Source organism: Alosa pseudoharengus, unplaced genomic scaffold (assembly GCF_046254945.1).
Source record: "Alosa pseudoharengus isolate Yale_2024_CS ecotype anadromous, Long Island Sound unplaced genomic scaffold, YU_APseudo_1.1 YU_APseudo_1.1_scf_20, whole genome shotgun sequence".
Taxonomy (NCBI): Eukaryota; Metazoa; Chordata; class Actinopteri; order Clupeiformes; family Clupeidae; genus Alosa; species Alosa pseudoharengus.
In genome coordinates this window covers 17,079,968-17,097,467 of record NW_027468664.1, presented here as the reverse complement: position 1 = coordinate 17,097,467, position 17,500 = coordinate 17,079,968, and the positions used below count along the sequence as shown (strand labels likewise).

General features: G+C 45.4%; 1 protein-coding gene across 1 annotated transcript in view; it reads right to left on the bottom strand.

Annotated features, from left to right (window-relative positions):
* ppfia2 (PTPRF interacting protein alpha 2) overlaps positions 1 to 6,613 on the bottom strand; it is a 112,279-nt gene extending 105,666 nt beyond the window's left edge. Inside the window, exon 1 of the mRNA XM_076296728.1 lies at positions 6,196 to 6,613. Within this exon, the coding sequence (XP_076152843.1) occupies positions 6,196 to 6,276 (81 nt within the window). The 5' untranslated portion in view covers positions 6,277 to 6,613. The remainder of the gene's footprint in view (positions 1 to 6,195) is intronic.
* Positions 6,614 to 17,500: the final 10,887 nt, after the last annotated feature.

The following is a 17,500-nucleotide window of genomic DNA, read 5'->3' as shown; positions in this document are numbered from 1 at the left end:
GCCTGCCTGATCCAGCAATCCTCTGCCTCCCTAGAGCCAGGATCCATATCCACCAAGCCTGGGCCCAGCCCACCTCCCAGCCCACCCCAGCATCCCTACTGCCCCAGGAGGGCCAGGAATCCAGGATCCATAACCATGGAGTTTATATGAGGTAACATTCATTGCACTGTAAGAATGCACCTTTTGAACTGGGCTTCTTAAGTATATTTTAGGGGGCTTTTATGCCTTTAATTGACAGGATAGTGGAAAATGACAGGAAGTGAATGGGAGAGAGAGTCAGGGTGGGATCCGGAAAGGATCACGGGGCGGGAATCGAACCCGGTTCGCCGGCGTACAGTGCACGTGCCCAAGCCAGTTGCGCCACAGCTGGGGCCCTTACGTGTCGTTTAACTGGAACCGTGCTGTCTCTCCTTACTGTCTGCATGTATATGAGTGAGATGACTATAAAGTTTATTGTGACTCAAACCCAGCCTAATCTAGCACAGACCAGCCCCAGCCCCAGCAGAGCTGCGGGTCCACAGAGTCCTAACCCAACCCCAAAAAAGCCCAGCCCAGTCCAGCCCAGTCTGGTACGGCTGTCTCCCAGCAGCACAGATGCATAACATCCAAGGAGGCTTAGCATGCTGCAACATCCCAGCACAGTCCCACCTGGCCTGGCCCTACCCCAGCCTAGCCCAGCACGCCGGTCTCCCTGCATCATCCAAAAAGCCCCAGCACTTCCCAAATTCAAAGCAGTCCAACCAGGCCTACCCTTAAACCCAGCCTCGCCCAGTTTGCCTCGGTTTCACCAGAGCCCCAGAGCTCCCCAAGCAGGACCTGCTGCAGCTGCTGCTGCCAAGACTTGCACTGCCTGACTAAGAAGAAAAGAGACAGGAGGCAATGTGAGGAAGGGAGACAAAGTGAGAGAGATACAAACAGAACAGACAGAGGAGAGTAACAGAATGTGAGATGAGAAAAGAAAATAGAGAGAGAGAGAGTGTGTGTGTGTGTGTGTGTGCGTGTGAGTGTGTGTGTGTGTGTGTGTGTGTGTGTGTGTGTGTGTTGTGTCCCTTTGGGCCATGTGTGCTTATATCCTCCTATAAGACTGTGTGAGAGGAAGAGGTGCCAAGTGAAGAGAGGTGAAGAGACTGCAGCAAATGCCTCTCCCTATTTTGTTCCCACCCTTGACTTGCTGCACTTGCTGTTTACATAATGATGTGTATGATGGTGTGAGAGTCAACAAGTGTGTGTGTGTGTGTGTGTGTGTGTGTGTGTGTGTGTGTGTGTGTGTGTGTGTTGGGTTTGTGAACCTATGTGTGCATGTGTGTGTGCGTGTTTGTGCGCCTGTGTCTGCGTGTCTTTGTGTGCCTGTGTGTGTGAGTGGTTGTGCGCCTGTGTGTGTGTGTGTGTGTGTGTGTCTGTGTGTGTGCAATAATGTGCGCGTTCATCTGTGTGTCTGGAATTCCATGACTCTATGGGGTGTGGACGATGTCTGCTTCTAATCAATGTCTGATGGTGTCAACGCAACTCTTTGTTGCAACCGCCAAATTCGCAAAACAAGTAAGGTTGCTGTGCTCCTACCCACACAACCTCCCATAACATGAATCAGCAAGTGACACCACTCAATGCCCATGATCGGAGTCTTTTTAATTAGCGTAACATGCCTATTAGCGCGACGCAGGGCTCGTGCCAGAAGTGGTGCATGGCAGAGTGCGCTCCATGGGCACTAATCAGTTCAGATGGAGCGCCGTTGCATAAGTGTAGACAATGCCGGGGGCCCGCAGAGGCCAGGCAGCAATTGTAAAATAGATTGGATCTGTTTCAACTGTCTGTTAACGGTTTGGAGAGAGGGGAGAAAGAGAGACAGAGAAAGAAAGAGAGAGAGAGAGAGAGAGAGAGATGGAGGGATGCCAGCCAAAGTACTATTCCATTTTCAGGTAGACAATTTCTGTTCTGCATACTGAGTAGGGTACACAATCACTTTCAATTGGAACTCAGTGTCGCAGGCATTGGAGTTGGTGCATAAAAATGACCGATATGGTTTGTTTAGGGCCCGGTCTGGCAAAACAGACAAGAGCCCTGTTTCTCAAAGAGAACTGAGTAGAGAATACATGAAAACAGCACCACAATAACAACATCGAAGACTCATTAGATGGCATTATGACACTCCGTGGGAGTTGCCCACATTATCGACAACAAATCAACAAATCTGACCAAAAAAACATTCATTTCTACATAATGGTTTTGGCTCCTCTCCATATAAGCTTCAGCACAAACAAGGGAGGCGCCGCTATTGTGAATAAGATTCCCTTGATTGTTGACATGCATACCCAGCGGTGATTGTTGACATGCGTAACCACTCCACTGTAAATAGTCAATGCTATTCCAAGAGCAAATATCTAGTTTACTATATAGAGCACACACCACTCTATAAAGACATGATGGATGCTTTCAACACAGTAAAAACACCAGCCTATTTCTCTCTCTTTCCCTCTCTCTCTTTCTCTTCCTCCCAAGCCACTTTAATATTCTGGGCATTTCCACGAGCCTGTCAGGACGGGGGCGTTCTGCACTCGTGACCCTGTATAAATGACTGAGTGGGGTCACCACATTAACCCCAAATAAACCCCTTCTTACAGCTCGTGATAACATTCTGAGGCTCTTTCCACCGAATGCCAAGTTTGCCAAAGCCCCATCATTAGAGCAGCCTCGGCCATGTTGGTAACACACAACCGCCCCCCCACCCCTCCCACGCACGCACACATACAGGCAAAACACAAACACACACACACACGCACACAGAAGGAAACACACATACACTAACACACACACACACACACCAGGTCACACAACTTAACACACACACATACGCACACACACATCAAAGGGGCCTAGAGCCAAACAGTCTCTCCTTGAACCAGGGTGGTGATATGGGGCTTTGGGAGTAATCCTATTGGAGGAGCCTCGGTGCTTTGAGTGTCTGCGCAGCCACCACTTGCCAGTGGCTTGGAGACCTCATCCGCCACTTCCTATTGGCTGCTGGGCCAGGCCACGCCACGGAACCTGCTATGAGTATCTCTAAGTGCAAATCCATCACTTAATGATGGAACTAAGATTTCATGCTGAAGATAAAGATCAAATGAGGGATTAAAACAACAGGCTGATCAGTGGACTTTAGAGTAAAGTGCTCATGAGAGTAAAGATTTGAGAAGTAAAAAAAGAGAGTAAAGCACAGAATTATCTGACTGTTTCCATGACCACGGGGGGTGTGACAGCCACTTGCCAAGCTGCAAAGATCAGAAAACCTCACCTCTCTTCTCCGATGTGCCAAATTGAAGGAAATGAAGTAGGTTGCACAAATTATAAGCACAGGTTTGATTCCTATATGCAATACATTTATTAATATGTGTTTATTAATGTATTTATTATTTATTAATATCAATAAATCAATAAATGTACATGCATGAAATGGTCCTTGCAAGTCACATTAGTTAACTGTGATCGAACATCACTAGTACATCCCTTTAGCAGAGGTGTAAAAACAACATCACTTTGACCCCTGATGATGCTCAAAAAGCTTGCTAATGCCCTGGGGGGCGTTTCCCAAAAACCATAGTTGCTAACTGAGTTTCCCATTGCCAACCAACTAAGTTGCTAACAGGTTAGCAACTATGGTTTTGGGAAATGCACCCCTGGTAGGAATGGCATTACAGCAGTTTTAAACTTCTGAACTTGCAGCATCCTCAAAGGTGCATCTAAACATGAATCCGTCTGTTTAAGGAGGGGCCGAACTGGGCAGTGGTGGTGCTCTATGTCTGTGTGCCCAGCTGGCGCGCCTGTTTGAAGTCTGCTACGCTATGCCAACTCTAATATTGACTCATGAATGTTTTCTTGGGTGAGTCCTGCAGAGAATGTGAAAGCAACTGGATAGGACTAAGAGCCTTTCCTCTGCAGCGAGGGCATTGGAATATGACAGTATAAATGAATACACTCTGCAGCTTAAATGCATTGTTAGCGTTGTTGCAGCGTTAAATGCATTGCAGGAAGTGAAAAACCTAAACAGGAAGTGGATGAAGGAGTGGGAAACGCTGTATTTAAACAACTTGTTTGCTTACGTTTGTTTCCACGGGAACCTTTGGCACAAACAACAATGTTCTCTCTCTCTTTCTCTCTCTCTCTATCTTTCTTCATCCTCCAATGGAGGTAGGGTGGGGCCACAATGTGTGAAATAGCTTTTTATTACTTCACAGCTTTTCAGGGGGGGGATAAAGAGGGATGTGTGTTTTTTTTTTTTTAAATCATGTGATTTCTTCAGCCCCTATGGGGGAGAGAGTGTACCTGTTAACAGTCTGCCATGGCAGATCAGTCAGAGCTGAGGCCCAAGCTGAGACTGCACAGGGGGGGGGGGGGGGCAGGGGAGGGTGGTGCCATGCTGGGGGCAGAGAGACAGAAGCGTGGTAGATCGTACAGCAGCCACAGGCAGCTGGATCCGGCCTGCTAGGACGCATGCAGACGAGCCTAGGGGCACACGCTATATCACTACAATTACCAAGACACCTGGATGTCAGTTTTGACGCCAAGCGCTTTTGGAATGTGCCATTCGGCAGCAAGTGTCATTCTGTGTCCCGTCTGTCCACAAATTGGCACGCGATGATCCATTTAATAAACATGCAGCCATCTAATCTAGCTTTAATGCTTTGGACATTCCAAAGGCACTCCAAGTCATAAAGTCTACAGATGAGGCATGGTGTAAGATTGTTGATTTTAATGACACCCCTCTCTGCTGTGCATACCTAGTGTAGAGGAGGAAACACGTCTATCGTATCTTCACAAGGGGACTTCAAACACTGTGTGGGAGCTAAACAGAGAAAGCCTCTCCTCAACATCAATGGAATCTACCTTCATTAACACGGGGTGCACCTGGAACATCCATCCACTCAAACACTCCACAGCACAGAAATGGGAGTGAAAAAGAAACCCAACATACTGAAATAATCCTAATTAGGACAAGGCAGAGGGTGAAGATAAGAGAGCGGAGGAAGACGGTATGAGGAAGAAAAGATGATAACTGTGGCGGTGTTAATGGTAAAGATTGCCTATGGGGTCCCATATGGGATTTTCCCTGGGACATTTAGTCTCACTGCTAATGATAAGTGGCAGTGAAAGTTGCCAATAAGGCTCATCTTACAAGACAAGATCAATACTCAATTGTCACTGTTCTCATTTAAGAGCATGTGTTCTGAACCACACAGGCACACCCAGGTACAGGGTCATTCAGTCTATATCCAAACGGTGCATCGACGTCCACTGAAATGCGCCATTACAACATTCACTTCTCACTGGAGACCCAAAGTATCGCAAACTAACACTGGGCTGGGAACGAACGCTTACATCTTCACATCATGTGCGTGTCTCAGCGCAAGAAGGAAGGGGTTCGGGGAATTCCAGCTGCGCTGAGCCCTAATTTCAGATGACTTATTTAATGAGGAGAATATAATAGTAGCCGCCCAACTGGGTAGAAAGGATGCTAATGCAATTTGTGATGTATTGGCATAGTGTCCCACTGTTATCCTAACAAGAATGCTTGTACTCCTGATGACCGAGTAGTTCACGCATTTCCACCTGCAGTCAGATGAAATCCCTCCACCACCCCACGAGAAAACCTCATTTGTGACATTCATTAGTCTGTCGTCGCCATTAATAATTCAGTGTGCATGCAAATTCGTCTTTGATAGCGTATCTAAAACCCAACATACACCTCAACTTCACTACCACATTCCTCATGTTTTCATAATACCTAGGCTACGTAGCCTAGTTATCACATTAACCTACATTGGAGTAGGTCTCCTATTTGTGATTCAGTTCTTCATTTAAAATGACAAATTGCATTCTGCAAATAACTGTTATAGTGCGATTTAAGCATTGGAAAACACAAACAGAATCTGATGTAGACAAGACGTATCGAGGTAGATAAGGTACGTGAAGTAGCCTATAGGCTACAGAGACCCACCGAGCGAGAACAAGAACAAACCCATCAATAGCACTTTGCACGCTGACAATATTTCCACATTGCAATTCAATATGCAATATGCATTATGGCTTTCAAATGTCCTCATACGACTCGCCTTGCAAGCAAAATATATCAGAAAACAGCAACAAACCAATGCTCAAAAGAATACCTATAGACTGAACCGGATAATTGAATAAGATGCCTACCTGGAATGTATAAAACCGTGTCCCATTAGGTGGATGCACCTTCGGGGAGCTGGTCCCCGTGTTCATGTCTGAAAAAATCATATTCCCTTTAAAGAGATGTATAAGTGCACGGAGTTTGTTAACACTACTGTGGAGTTGAATAGTAGATCCGTTACTTTCGGACGCGTTCCCAAGCGCAGTGAGAGAAAAAAAGATGAAAGCCGAGGTCCAACCTGCCCCGGCGGACACGAAGTAGCGACACTTTCGCTACTTCACACCCTAAGAGAGCAAGGCAGACACCGCTCACAATAGAAAATGACAAGACGTTGATTTGTCTATCTTTTCTGTTCACTCCTCCCTGGTGCCGGCGACGGCAACACGCTATAATGTCTGCGTTATTGATTCGGCGAGTGAAAAGTCAGTGAAATATGCGAGGTCCATGATTGCCTATCGCTGTCCGCGCGGACACTGACAATGCAGCGAACCAGCCCATCTGTTCGATGCGATAATCGCCTCCCTCGGCCACAGCCTTCACAAGTAATTATTCAGAGCATCAGAGCTTCGCTAACCAATAACACGTTGCGTGTGGAGAGCAGGAAAAGTGTGAGGACAGAGGAGGGACCAGTTTCCCTCAGACTAACCAAAGAATGCTACATGCACCTTCAGGAATATTTTGTGCAAAATGCTGGGCTTTACTTCCATGTCACCACTATGCTGAAGATATGAATTGTGTTCAACATACAGATTAGCCAACATGTGCTGGGTGTGTGTCCCTTATTGCACCTCAAGGCTTGCACATCTGTCTGCTAACATAAAGATGTCATAATGTGGGGATATATGCATAGTCTTGGGTCTTGATCAGCAAGAAGATAGTGATGAGGGAGGCAGGGAGATTGAGCGAGAGAGAGAAAGAGACATGCCATAGGTGAGCAAGAGGTGTGAAAGGAAGGCATCAATGATGCATTCACATATACTATAGAGCATCACAAAGTGAATTCACCCACCACTTAAGAAAGTGCATATAGCACAGTATATCTTTAAAGTGCAGCAACACCTCTGTCATGGGGCATGAATAGGTAGTGAACATTACACATTGCCTGGCAGAGTTTGAGTAATGACTTCACTAGAGGATATGCAGTCCTAGTTCGCAATCTTTTCCCCCGTTTCTAATACCAAAGGATGTACCCAATACCACAGGAAATAGACAAGCTGTATGGGCCCTTACAAAGTGTGAATATGCACACTTTGTAAGGGCTGATGGTACAGGGAGGGTGGAAGGGGTCTTGGATGAAGCATGATTAACCTCAGCAGGAATCATGTTAGTAACTACAGGCTAACCCACATCTGAAATAGAAATCTCATGGTATAGTGATGCAAATGACTTTCGTTTGGTGCAATTACATTGAGTTGTTGGATTACTTTAACCACAAACGCTTGCCTATGTATTGAGAGCCAATCTTAGGGCTGGGATCAATATTAATTTATGCAGTTTTCTGTGGGTTGTCCATGTTTGGATCACTCATGTCAGTCACAGCATTAGGAGTAGAGACCATCTTTCATTGACCATCTCGTAAGGTGACCATTTTCTGATTTCATACTCTTTCGCAGGGAGGTGGAGCGAAACACATCTGCCCACGCTCAATTTTCTTCAGGATTCTTTTCGCCGAAGAAAGGCAGCTATTGTTGACTAATGTAACTCAATCTGTAAGGTCACATCACCAGGAGGGCTTTTCTGCCGAGCTTTATTAAATCAAACTTGATTGAGTTTCTTGCCCCTCTATTGGGTCCATTGTGGATGACCCGTTGTGATGCCATAACACTTTATTTAAAAGCACATATGGGCATGCAATGAATTGAGAAAAATGTGTAAAAGATTTTTTTTTTTTTTTAAAAGAAAGAAATACAAAGAATGAGGAATGTGTCTCCTAAGTCAAAAACATTTTTAAGTGTAATGATTTAATTAAGCTTGGGGGGTGTAGTTCCTAGCAAATGGATGCCAGACATGCACCATGGATGCCAGGCTTTTATGAAATCTTTTTTTCGATAACAGTGACATATAGTATTTCTCTGTGGGCTCCATATATTCACCCTATTTACAGTAATAAGCATGGCTGCTATTTCAAGGCCATTTGAGACCATTTTACTCCGCACTTCACACATAAAATTGAGGTCTGGCCACGGCTGGCTAGGCTTAGGCCTTGTCCTCAATTGCACACTAACGGCCCCGCCTGCGAATCAGATCATGTTTCAGTGGGCGGTCACCGTGAGAACTTGGCAATCATACGATTTTTACGGCCACTCCTGCGATTTACTCGCATGAGAAACGAGCGTGGACATTAGCCCTTAATCATACAACTCTTACGCCATTAGCCACCATCAGATTCATGAGCTCGACAGGGACGCTTGGCAGATCTAAGTGTTTTCTTTCCATCCATCTATCCATCCATCCGTCCGTCTCTCTCTCTCTCTCTCTCTCTCTCTGTCACTCCTTGTGCTATTTGGTTATTTTTATTTGCGAGGGGGAGGCAGAAAGCAGGCCACAGAGCGCTGCTGTGACGAAGGTCCCCGTGGTCCTCCACAGAGAGTCATGTGAGAGACGGACGGAGGTAGCAGATGGGGCTCTGGGTCCAGGGCACACTACAGGGGGTGGGAATGGGCTGTGTCTAAGTATGTGTGTGTGTCTGTGTGTGTGTGTGTGAGAGAGAGTGTGTGCATGTGTGTAGATCGGTTTTGGTTAGCACTCAAAGCTGCCCCCCCCCCCACCACCCCTAAATGGACCCATCTCTTCCTGCTGACGCTCAGGGACCCCTGTCGAGACCACATGGAGTCAGACAGTGGCCTCAAAGTATGCCAGGGCTTTGACTTCCTCCAAAATAACAACAACAAGAATGGCAAAAGCAACAAACAGCAGTGGTAGCAGCAGTAGCAGCCCCACGCACAGATGTGTCTCTGAATTACTCTCTTCCCCAAAACCACACCAGAAGGGCCACAAAATAAACAACACACCCACCCACACACACACATACTTCTTTGCCTACAACAGCGTATGAACAAATGGCGATGCTCGGCATCTGCTAATATTGGTGTTGATCAGATCTGGTGCAAGATGGCATACAACACATTCCTGTAATTACAGAATCTTTTAAAAAGTGGAAAAATGGAGCAGGAGACATTTTCTTGAAGCTGCCAAATTTTGCCTGCTTAGCTTCAATCATGTACAGTATACAGTACAGTGAGCGTGGTGCTTAACGTGTGATATTTCACATTTGAATCTGGACCAGACCACGGAGTGGCGGGAAAAGCACAACCGCACAAGTCTGCTGCGCTCAACGGGACCCGTCTGGGTGCAGCAGAGCGATGATGTCACCGTACAGATGTGCCCTGGGACTGGCTAGGGGCCACGCTAGCCCTTCATGCTGATTGGCTGGCGCTGCTCGAGCAGTAAGCTCCTTGTCCCACTCAGAGCAGCACAGGGCCGTTGTGTCTTTGTTCTTTCTCTCTTTCTCTTTCTCTCTCTCTCTCTCTCTCTCTCTCTCTCTCTCTCTCTCTCTCTCTCTCTCTGCTGCATGGAGATGCAGAGTCTGCTGACTTACATACTCAAGGAGAACCTGCTGAGGATACACTGTACATAATAGAGGTTAGAGGAAATTTGAGAAGGACAAGTGCATACAATATACACCATGGGGACTCCTAAGCCTTTTTTATTTAATGAAAGTGAATTTTCTCCATTTTATGGCAATGTCATTTAATATTGCTGTGATATTGATTATTGTGTAAGGTTGTGTGGCTGCCATGGGAGCAAATGTTTGTATTGTAAATGAATGTATATCCTTTCTATTAGCGGACAGATGCATGTCCTCATGCACAGGCCAACCCATTACACCCTGTCAAACACACACACACACACACACACACACACACACACACACACACACACACACACACACACACACACACACACACACACACACACACACACAGAAGATGACTTAAATAGGTGCGTGCACACATATTGCAAATTTGCCCATCAAACATGTATGGCAAATTGATTTTTTGTTTAGCGACCTGTGTTTGATCATTGAGATGGCCTCATTTCTGAGGAGGGGTGAACCTGCGTTGTTGCATAAAGGTGTGCATAAAAAGCAGGGATCGTTGCCACCGCACAGAAAAGCTAATGTGTCATTAATGAGAAGCGCTTGTTGTCTTGTATAGTACGGGCATGTTAAAAAAACAGATCAAAGTTCCTCATTAAAATCCATCAAGCTAAAAGAAGCATGCTGCTGCAAAATAGTTTCCACTAGTAGTCCTAGACAAATTAGGAGATTCACAGCACAACTGATCAGCATAAAAAATAAAGGGTGTCAAGTTTTCTACTTTCACTACTTGGTTAGACAATTATTAAATTGAATGAAAACCATCAAAATTCCATTATACCATTTAGTTAGCTTTGTTATTAGTTTTTCTTTAAAGGAAAAATTTCACATCCTTACTAACTGAAACTTGTCCCTGAATCACCACATCCACCGGTTTAATGCTGGTGGTCCAGTCTAGCAACAGATTAACAAAGACAGAACTCATAAAAGGTGCATGCCAGTGACATCATTGTTGAGATGATGGGGCTGGTATGAGAAGATGAGTCCACCGAGACATAAACTCCAGGGAAACTGAACAACTTGCAATCCACCACAGTACAGCAGATTATTAGAAAATGCTGTATCATTGTAGCCTAGAAATCTAGACGCACCCTAGCGGCGGCAAATTAATTTGCTCAGCTTGTACGTCTAGTATCGAACCATAGGAATTTCTATTGGCTTAACACCGTGGATGACGGCCAATCACAGCGCTCTAGTTCGTTAGAGAGTCTTAAGGCGGGCTTAACAGGATAACGACATCCTGCGACGGTGAACAACAAGGAAGGTGGCTATGGCAAACGAAGAGCGGTTGTTTGAATCGGCGTTGGCGTCAACTTTGGAGGAGTTGGACTTTGCTTTGGAAGTGCTTTTCTTTGAAAGTAGATCAACACAATGCACTTAAGTCATTCCTTTCGAAGAAGGATGTATTTGCCTTTTTGCCGACCGGGTACGGATATGGTCGTAGCGCTGGCCTATTGCATGCCTAGGCAGTTTGAAAGACAATTCTCTGCCCGCCCCTTGGATTAAGCGAGGTGAATGATTCGATGCCAGACTATACATGTCAATGATATAGGATGGCCCGCCAGGCTAGTATCATTGTGCATTGTTTTGTGTATCATTAACTTGTACAAGTGTTCATCTATTTTTTCACCTTTCTTCACATGTAAGTGTGTGTGTGAGTGTGTGTGTGTGCGCGCGCACGCCTACTGTATGTCTCTATGTCATTTCATCTGATCACTGATCTCGAGCATACGTGTGTGTGTGTGTGTGTGTGTCTGTGTGTGTACCTGTACAGTATATACTGTGTCACTGTATCCTTACAATGCATCCAACAGGAAGTCATAGATATATCCATAAAGAATGCAAATGAGAGACTGCAATAAAGTGCAATAAGTAGTTCTCCTCCGCACTACCAAGACGAGCAGAACTCGGGAATTGACATCTCATCAAAAACAAAAAACAAAATACATTCCAACCCAAGCAACACCCGAAGGGGAACTGGCAGTCAAGCTTGTGAGGGAATCTGCACTGAAGAAAACTCCTATTTCAAATGTGCCAGTGTTGTTTTTGCCATTACCATGCCCAGCTAGCTTATACTCATAAGTGTTAACACTGGTTTCTCCAAGACATGTTGTACCAAAATTGAACACTGTCCCTCCAATTACGCTTCAAAGTCTGTAAACACACTCACTCTCGTTTTTTCCCCAGGAAGGATGTTGGAATGACAGTAATAACAGGCTTGCAGCAACCAATATTTACGTAAGCTCCAATCATATCTCAATGGCTTTTGTCAGCCTCTGTCTGTTTTCATATTTTAGCCAACAAAAGCATACATAAGCAGGAAGCCCACTGAGAGCAATCACGGTCTGGCAATAGCTCCAATCATCTCGCTGAAATCTAAAGATACAACCACTGCGGCCCCTTAGGTGGTTATTTTCAGGCAAGTAAACAGTGTTCTGTGGCCGAGGGCTCTGCGGGTATAGAGATAACCAGTTGAGTAAATAAAGATGTTTCTTGAGTCGAGATTTCTGTATTGTGTGCTTGAGCGAAGGCTTTTTATGGTTATGCAGTAAATCAATGACGACGACGGCCAACGGGCTGGATTAGGAATCAGGCTTTCTGGGAAACATGCGGTGGTTTCAAACGTAAAGCAGTCAATCCAACTCTGCGCGTTCCATTCCACTCGCTCGCAGAGTGTTCAGGTTGGATCAGATTAACCCTCAATCCACTTCATCCTATATGGGATTGGCTAAAACACTGCGTCAGATCTTTAATACAGTGTGTGTGTGTGTGTGTGTCTGTGTGTGTGGCTGTTTGTGTGTACACACCTGGCAAACAGACATTTAGCCATGGATAAAAATGGATCTCATTGCGACTGGGGGAATAATTTGGGAGTTATACCTAGTGTGGTCTTTCCATTGGTCAAATGGAAAACTACAAAGTGAGCAATAGGAGGCGACACCATTTCAGGCTTAATGTGGGTTCAGCTCCTGCTAGGGCAGGGGTGGGCAAACTGCGGCCCGCGGGCCGGATCCGGCCCGCCAAGCACTTTCATCCGGCCCGCCGAGCATTTCATTTGGTTATCAGGCTGCTTGCTATTTTTTTCCTGCGATAGAGACGACGTTGGTTAGCTTTACTGCAAACTGCTTTTCACTCTCCTTAGAGAACGTTATGTCAATGTCAAAACATCATGTTAAATAGAGATAACATCATGTTAAACTAAATTAACTCTTAGTTATCTCCTTTGCAGCAGATCTAACGTGAACATTATGCGATCCATTTAATTGGGAACACGTCTGCACTCACAAGAGGGAGAGAGAGCCGCAGGTTCCAGCTGGCTTGTCATTGTTGATAATTGATATTTCCTTCTTATAAGAAACTTTTAAAAGGAAATCATGAAGGCAACAGTAGTTCCCACTACTGACCATTTAAAAACTGTAAGAGGGCCCAGCCGTAGGTACAGCACTAGCCATAGCGGAGCAGGCAGAAGATCATTGAGAAATAAACGTGAATTAAAGTGACTGTCTTAAAGCGACAGTGCACAATTTATATATTTGTTAAACAGCATAAAATTAGCAGCATTTTTAAGCAATTCATATTTTAAAACAAATACTTTTCATACTAAATTATAAGCTATAAAAATGTATTTTTTTATGTGTGTCGTGTCAGTTTTCAAAACCCAATGTGGCCCTTGAGCCAACCCTGTGCTAGGGCAACCTGCTACTTAAGGCCACAGTGTTGTGGGGGTCTCTGGGATGATGTGGTGTCCATCTGGGGGGCTGAAAGGTCAGGGCATCAGTGCCTTCTTCACACTGGGCTCTGCATCACATGTCCATATACTTTATCTATATAAATAGCACACAGTGAGGGTATAACACCTGTTTGGTGTTTTAATAGTTGTTTCCATCTAAGAATGATGAACAAGGAAGAAGGGGACCCTTCTCTAGACATGACAACTGCCTGTTACAGCTCAGAGCGAATCATACTTTTTACACACACACACACACACACACACACATACACACGGCCAGTTTAATAAGCAGACCCCAGAGAGCACAACAAAGATAATCTAACACCTTAAGTCACCAGGTCCCCAAAGAGCGACACTTCTCACATCTTTTTTTACCTCCGTATTTCTGAAAGTGAATCCTCTGTCTCCACCCTCTCTGTGTGATGAGAGAAAGAGAAAGGGGGAAAGGCAAACGCCTCGTCTGCCAGCGCCGCCACTGAGCTCCCCCTTGGTATTCACCTCCTTACCTCCCCTTAGACTCACCGCTGTGCACACTTTTCACACCCAAATGTGGTCTGAGGTGTCAATTCATCTTCCTGCTCCATGAAGTTCTGAAGCACAGGCTACACAGGCTACAGCTGTTTGTGGGATATAAGATGCATAATTTCACGCTCATTAAATGAGGAGTGCTGATTGTAGCATTAATGATGGTTTATGGAGTGGAGAAAAAATGGGGTGTTGCTTTTTATCATAGAAATATAGCCAATGAGTAATTAGCTTCTAGTGTGAAGCTTTTGTCTAGTCGAGACCAAGAGCTGTCTGCAGACTCAGTGAGGATTCTTTTAAGCAGCGGATGAAATGGCTGCTTCTTAAGCTTCTCCATGTGCTATTTTCCCTACCGTGGCATATCAAATTCTGGTCTGATCATCACTCACAATACACGTTTATGTGCTCGTCGTCTCGAGGTTTCATTATCCACGAACGCAAACTTCACGCCGATTTGCGCTTTGTGTCGGTGGAAGGTACGATGCGCTTCACAAAGTTGTGAGACAGAACCGGATCTGAGTGCTTGCTTGTGCTCTTCCCCCAACACGGCACAATGGCTCACCTGATACATAACCAAGTAAACAAGCCTGTGGCGTGGGACTTTTATAGCAGCTAGGTTTCAGCCATTTCCTATCGGTCTGTTCTCAAGGTCGGATGCTACAGTAAGCTTTGCATTCTTACAGCAGAAAGAAATTCTCCCTCAGCCTTTGGAAGCAACTTGTGCTTTCTCCATGCCATGACTTCTGCCATTTTGCCAAGTACTTGCTTTCTATATAATTCATGCTGTACTGTCTTTTAATTCTAATAATTCAAAGAAATTATGACAGGATAGACTGCTAAACAAAACAGCTCTGTGTGTGTGTGTGTGTGTGTGTGTGTGTGTGTGTGTGTGTGTGTGTGTGTGTGTGTCTGTTCAGCGTGAGTGTGTATTTGAGCAGGAGCATAGAGAGAGAAAGGGAGAGAGAGAGCGAGAGATGGGCCAAAACTAAGTCAGAATATATCCCCATCGCAGCTGGAGGAGACGGTCGCCAGGGTGGACATCTTGATCGCCTCCACAGGCTGGCCTTATATCCCCTCCCAGCCCCTGTCAATCACTTGCTTGTCACTTAAGGCACCAGTGCCAACCGTTGGGCTAAGGTGATCCTGCCGATGACGATGGCGTGGGGGTAGGGTGCGGGGGTGAGTGGGGAGCGGTGACTCAAGGAGGGCCCTCAGCTGCATGCCCTCCAGCGACTCTCAAGGACACGCGAGTGAGTGGCCAAGATGTGGCAGGCATGCCAATGAATGCCCCGACACGGCACCTATTTGCATGGCCACTGCCACCAGCCTATGAGTGATGGCTTCATTTGAATACACAGAGGGCAGAGGGGACAACGCCATGTGACGAGATGATGATGTGGTCTGGAGATCCTCAACGTATGGTTTATATACGGACTGCCTGGCCTGGGTGGGGACGTGCTACACACAGAGCATACACTGACTGCATACATACAGTACAGGGGTTCCAATCAGAACACCATATTATGCTATGCACATCTAGAATGGAACTGGAATTGGAATTGCAAACAATTGATAGAATGTGTGGAAGTGTGCAACGCTACTTCCTCTGTTTCTCACTCGCTAGCTCTCTTATCTCAATCTATCTATGTGTGTGTGTGTGTGTGTTTTCACTGTCTCTGTGGGAGCTGTATATCTTGGTGAAGTTCCTACTGGGGCTCTGATGAGCCCTGGTGAGAGTATCTCTCTCTTTTTCCGTGTGTGTATGAGTGTGTGTGTGTGTGTGTGTGTGTGTGTGTGTGTGTGTGTGTGTGTGTGTGTGTGTGTGTGTGTGTGTGTGTGTGTGTTAGTGTGTGTGTCTGAATATAGCCCTAGAGAGAGTGTGTATGCCTATGTGTTTCCTGTGTGCTGTGTGTTAGTGTTTGTGTGTGTGTGTGTGTGTGTGTGTGTGTGTGTGTGTGTGTGTGTGTGTGTGTGTGTGAGAGAAAGAGAGAGAGTGTGTAAGAGAGAGAGAGTGAACAAAAACTGGTAGAGAGACGGAGACAGATCCTGGGGGACAGATCAGCCTGGATATCAAACAAAGAACTGTGCAGAACAACACCCTTTCAAAATGAAGAGGAGGGGACAGCGATTCTTACCCAGAGAAGAGAGGACAAGACAAGGGAAAGGAAATAATGCTTCTTTACTTTACATTTTGAACGTTTTGGTGAAGAGAGGACAGGGAATGAGTGCGAGAGAGAGATGGGAAATGAGAGAGAGAGAGAGAGAGAGAGAGAGAGATGGGATATACCCTCAGGCCGGACTCCAACCTGGGCCACAGAGGGCACTGGACCGGAAATTTGGTGCTGGTCACTGACGCTAACGCTGCGTTATGACCCCTACTAAACAATCTTTTTGCCATGTTACTTCTTGTCTTTGACTTCCGTCATTTTTCATGTCCAGTGTAATTTCACTCTGGGTTATCACAGTGTTGACAGCTAAAGTAGCCCAGCCCTGTTATTTAAGCAAAGCAATAGTGCATGGTGAGGTTTGATATGGGACGGTCAGGGAGACTGGACAGCCCTGTGCATTTTTGATGTCCCCTGATAAGGGGGAATGATTAAATCAAATGGCATATCACATCTTAGTAATGGATGCAATTTGGACAGAGCAGACAGATGGACACCAAAGGTCCTTCAGAGTCAAAGCACTATACAAACCTGTCTGTGTTAGGAGGCAGTACAACACGATGTGGCTTCTTCTTCAATGCAAATAAACTCCAGATGCGGAATGTGTGAAAAGAATGCATCAAGAAGAGAAATGTATTTGCGTAATGAGTGCTGACAGTGTTTATGATGAAAAAGCGCACGCACACACACACACACACACACACACACACACACACACACACACACACACTGAAATACAGAAAATGAAATACAGGAAATCATACAAACAGTGTGAGGCTACATCTGCAGTGCTGCTGTGGAGGTTTTCAATCATCCTCCATCACTGCATTTTAAAACAGCTCTGACCTCAACATTATGGCGGTTTCCACTGTCAGCACTTTTGCATGTACATAGGTCTTAAGGCCTGTCAATCAAAGTTCCCTGCATATTCAATCAAAACCATACACGCAAGTTTTCCTTCGCAAGTCTTGAAAGATGATTGAGAATTTGTCTAATGTATAAAGGCTAGCTAGGCCTAACATAAAAGGAGACATTCAAAAAGAGTAAAGTATGTTTGACAAGGCCATTAGTCCTTTCAAAAGCCTTCAATGTCTAATGGACCTGACTACCAACTGAATTCAAAAAAAGAGAGGAACAGGAACAGGACATTCCTTTAACAGGAATTCACTTAACATGGCAAAAAGTATGAATCTGAGACTCACACAAAAACGGCTCATCAAAGTGCTCGGCTTTTGTTATCTCTGGACCTTTAA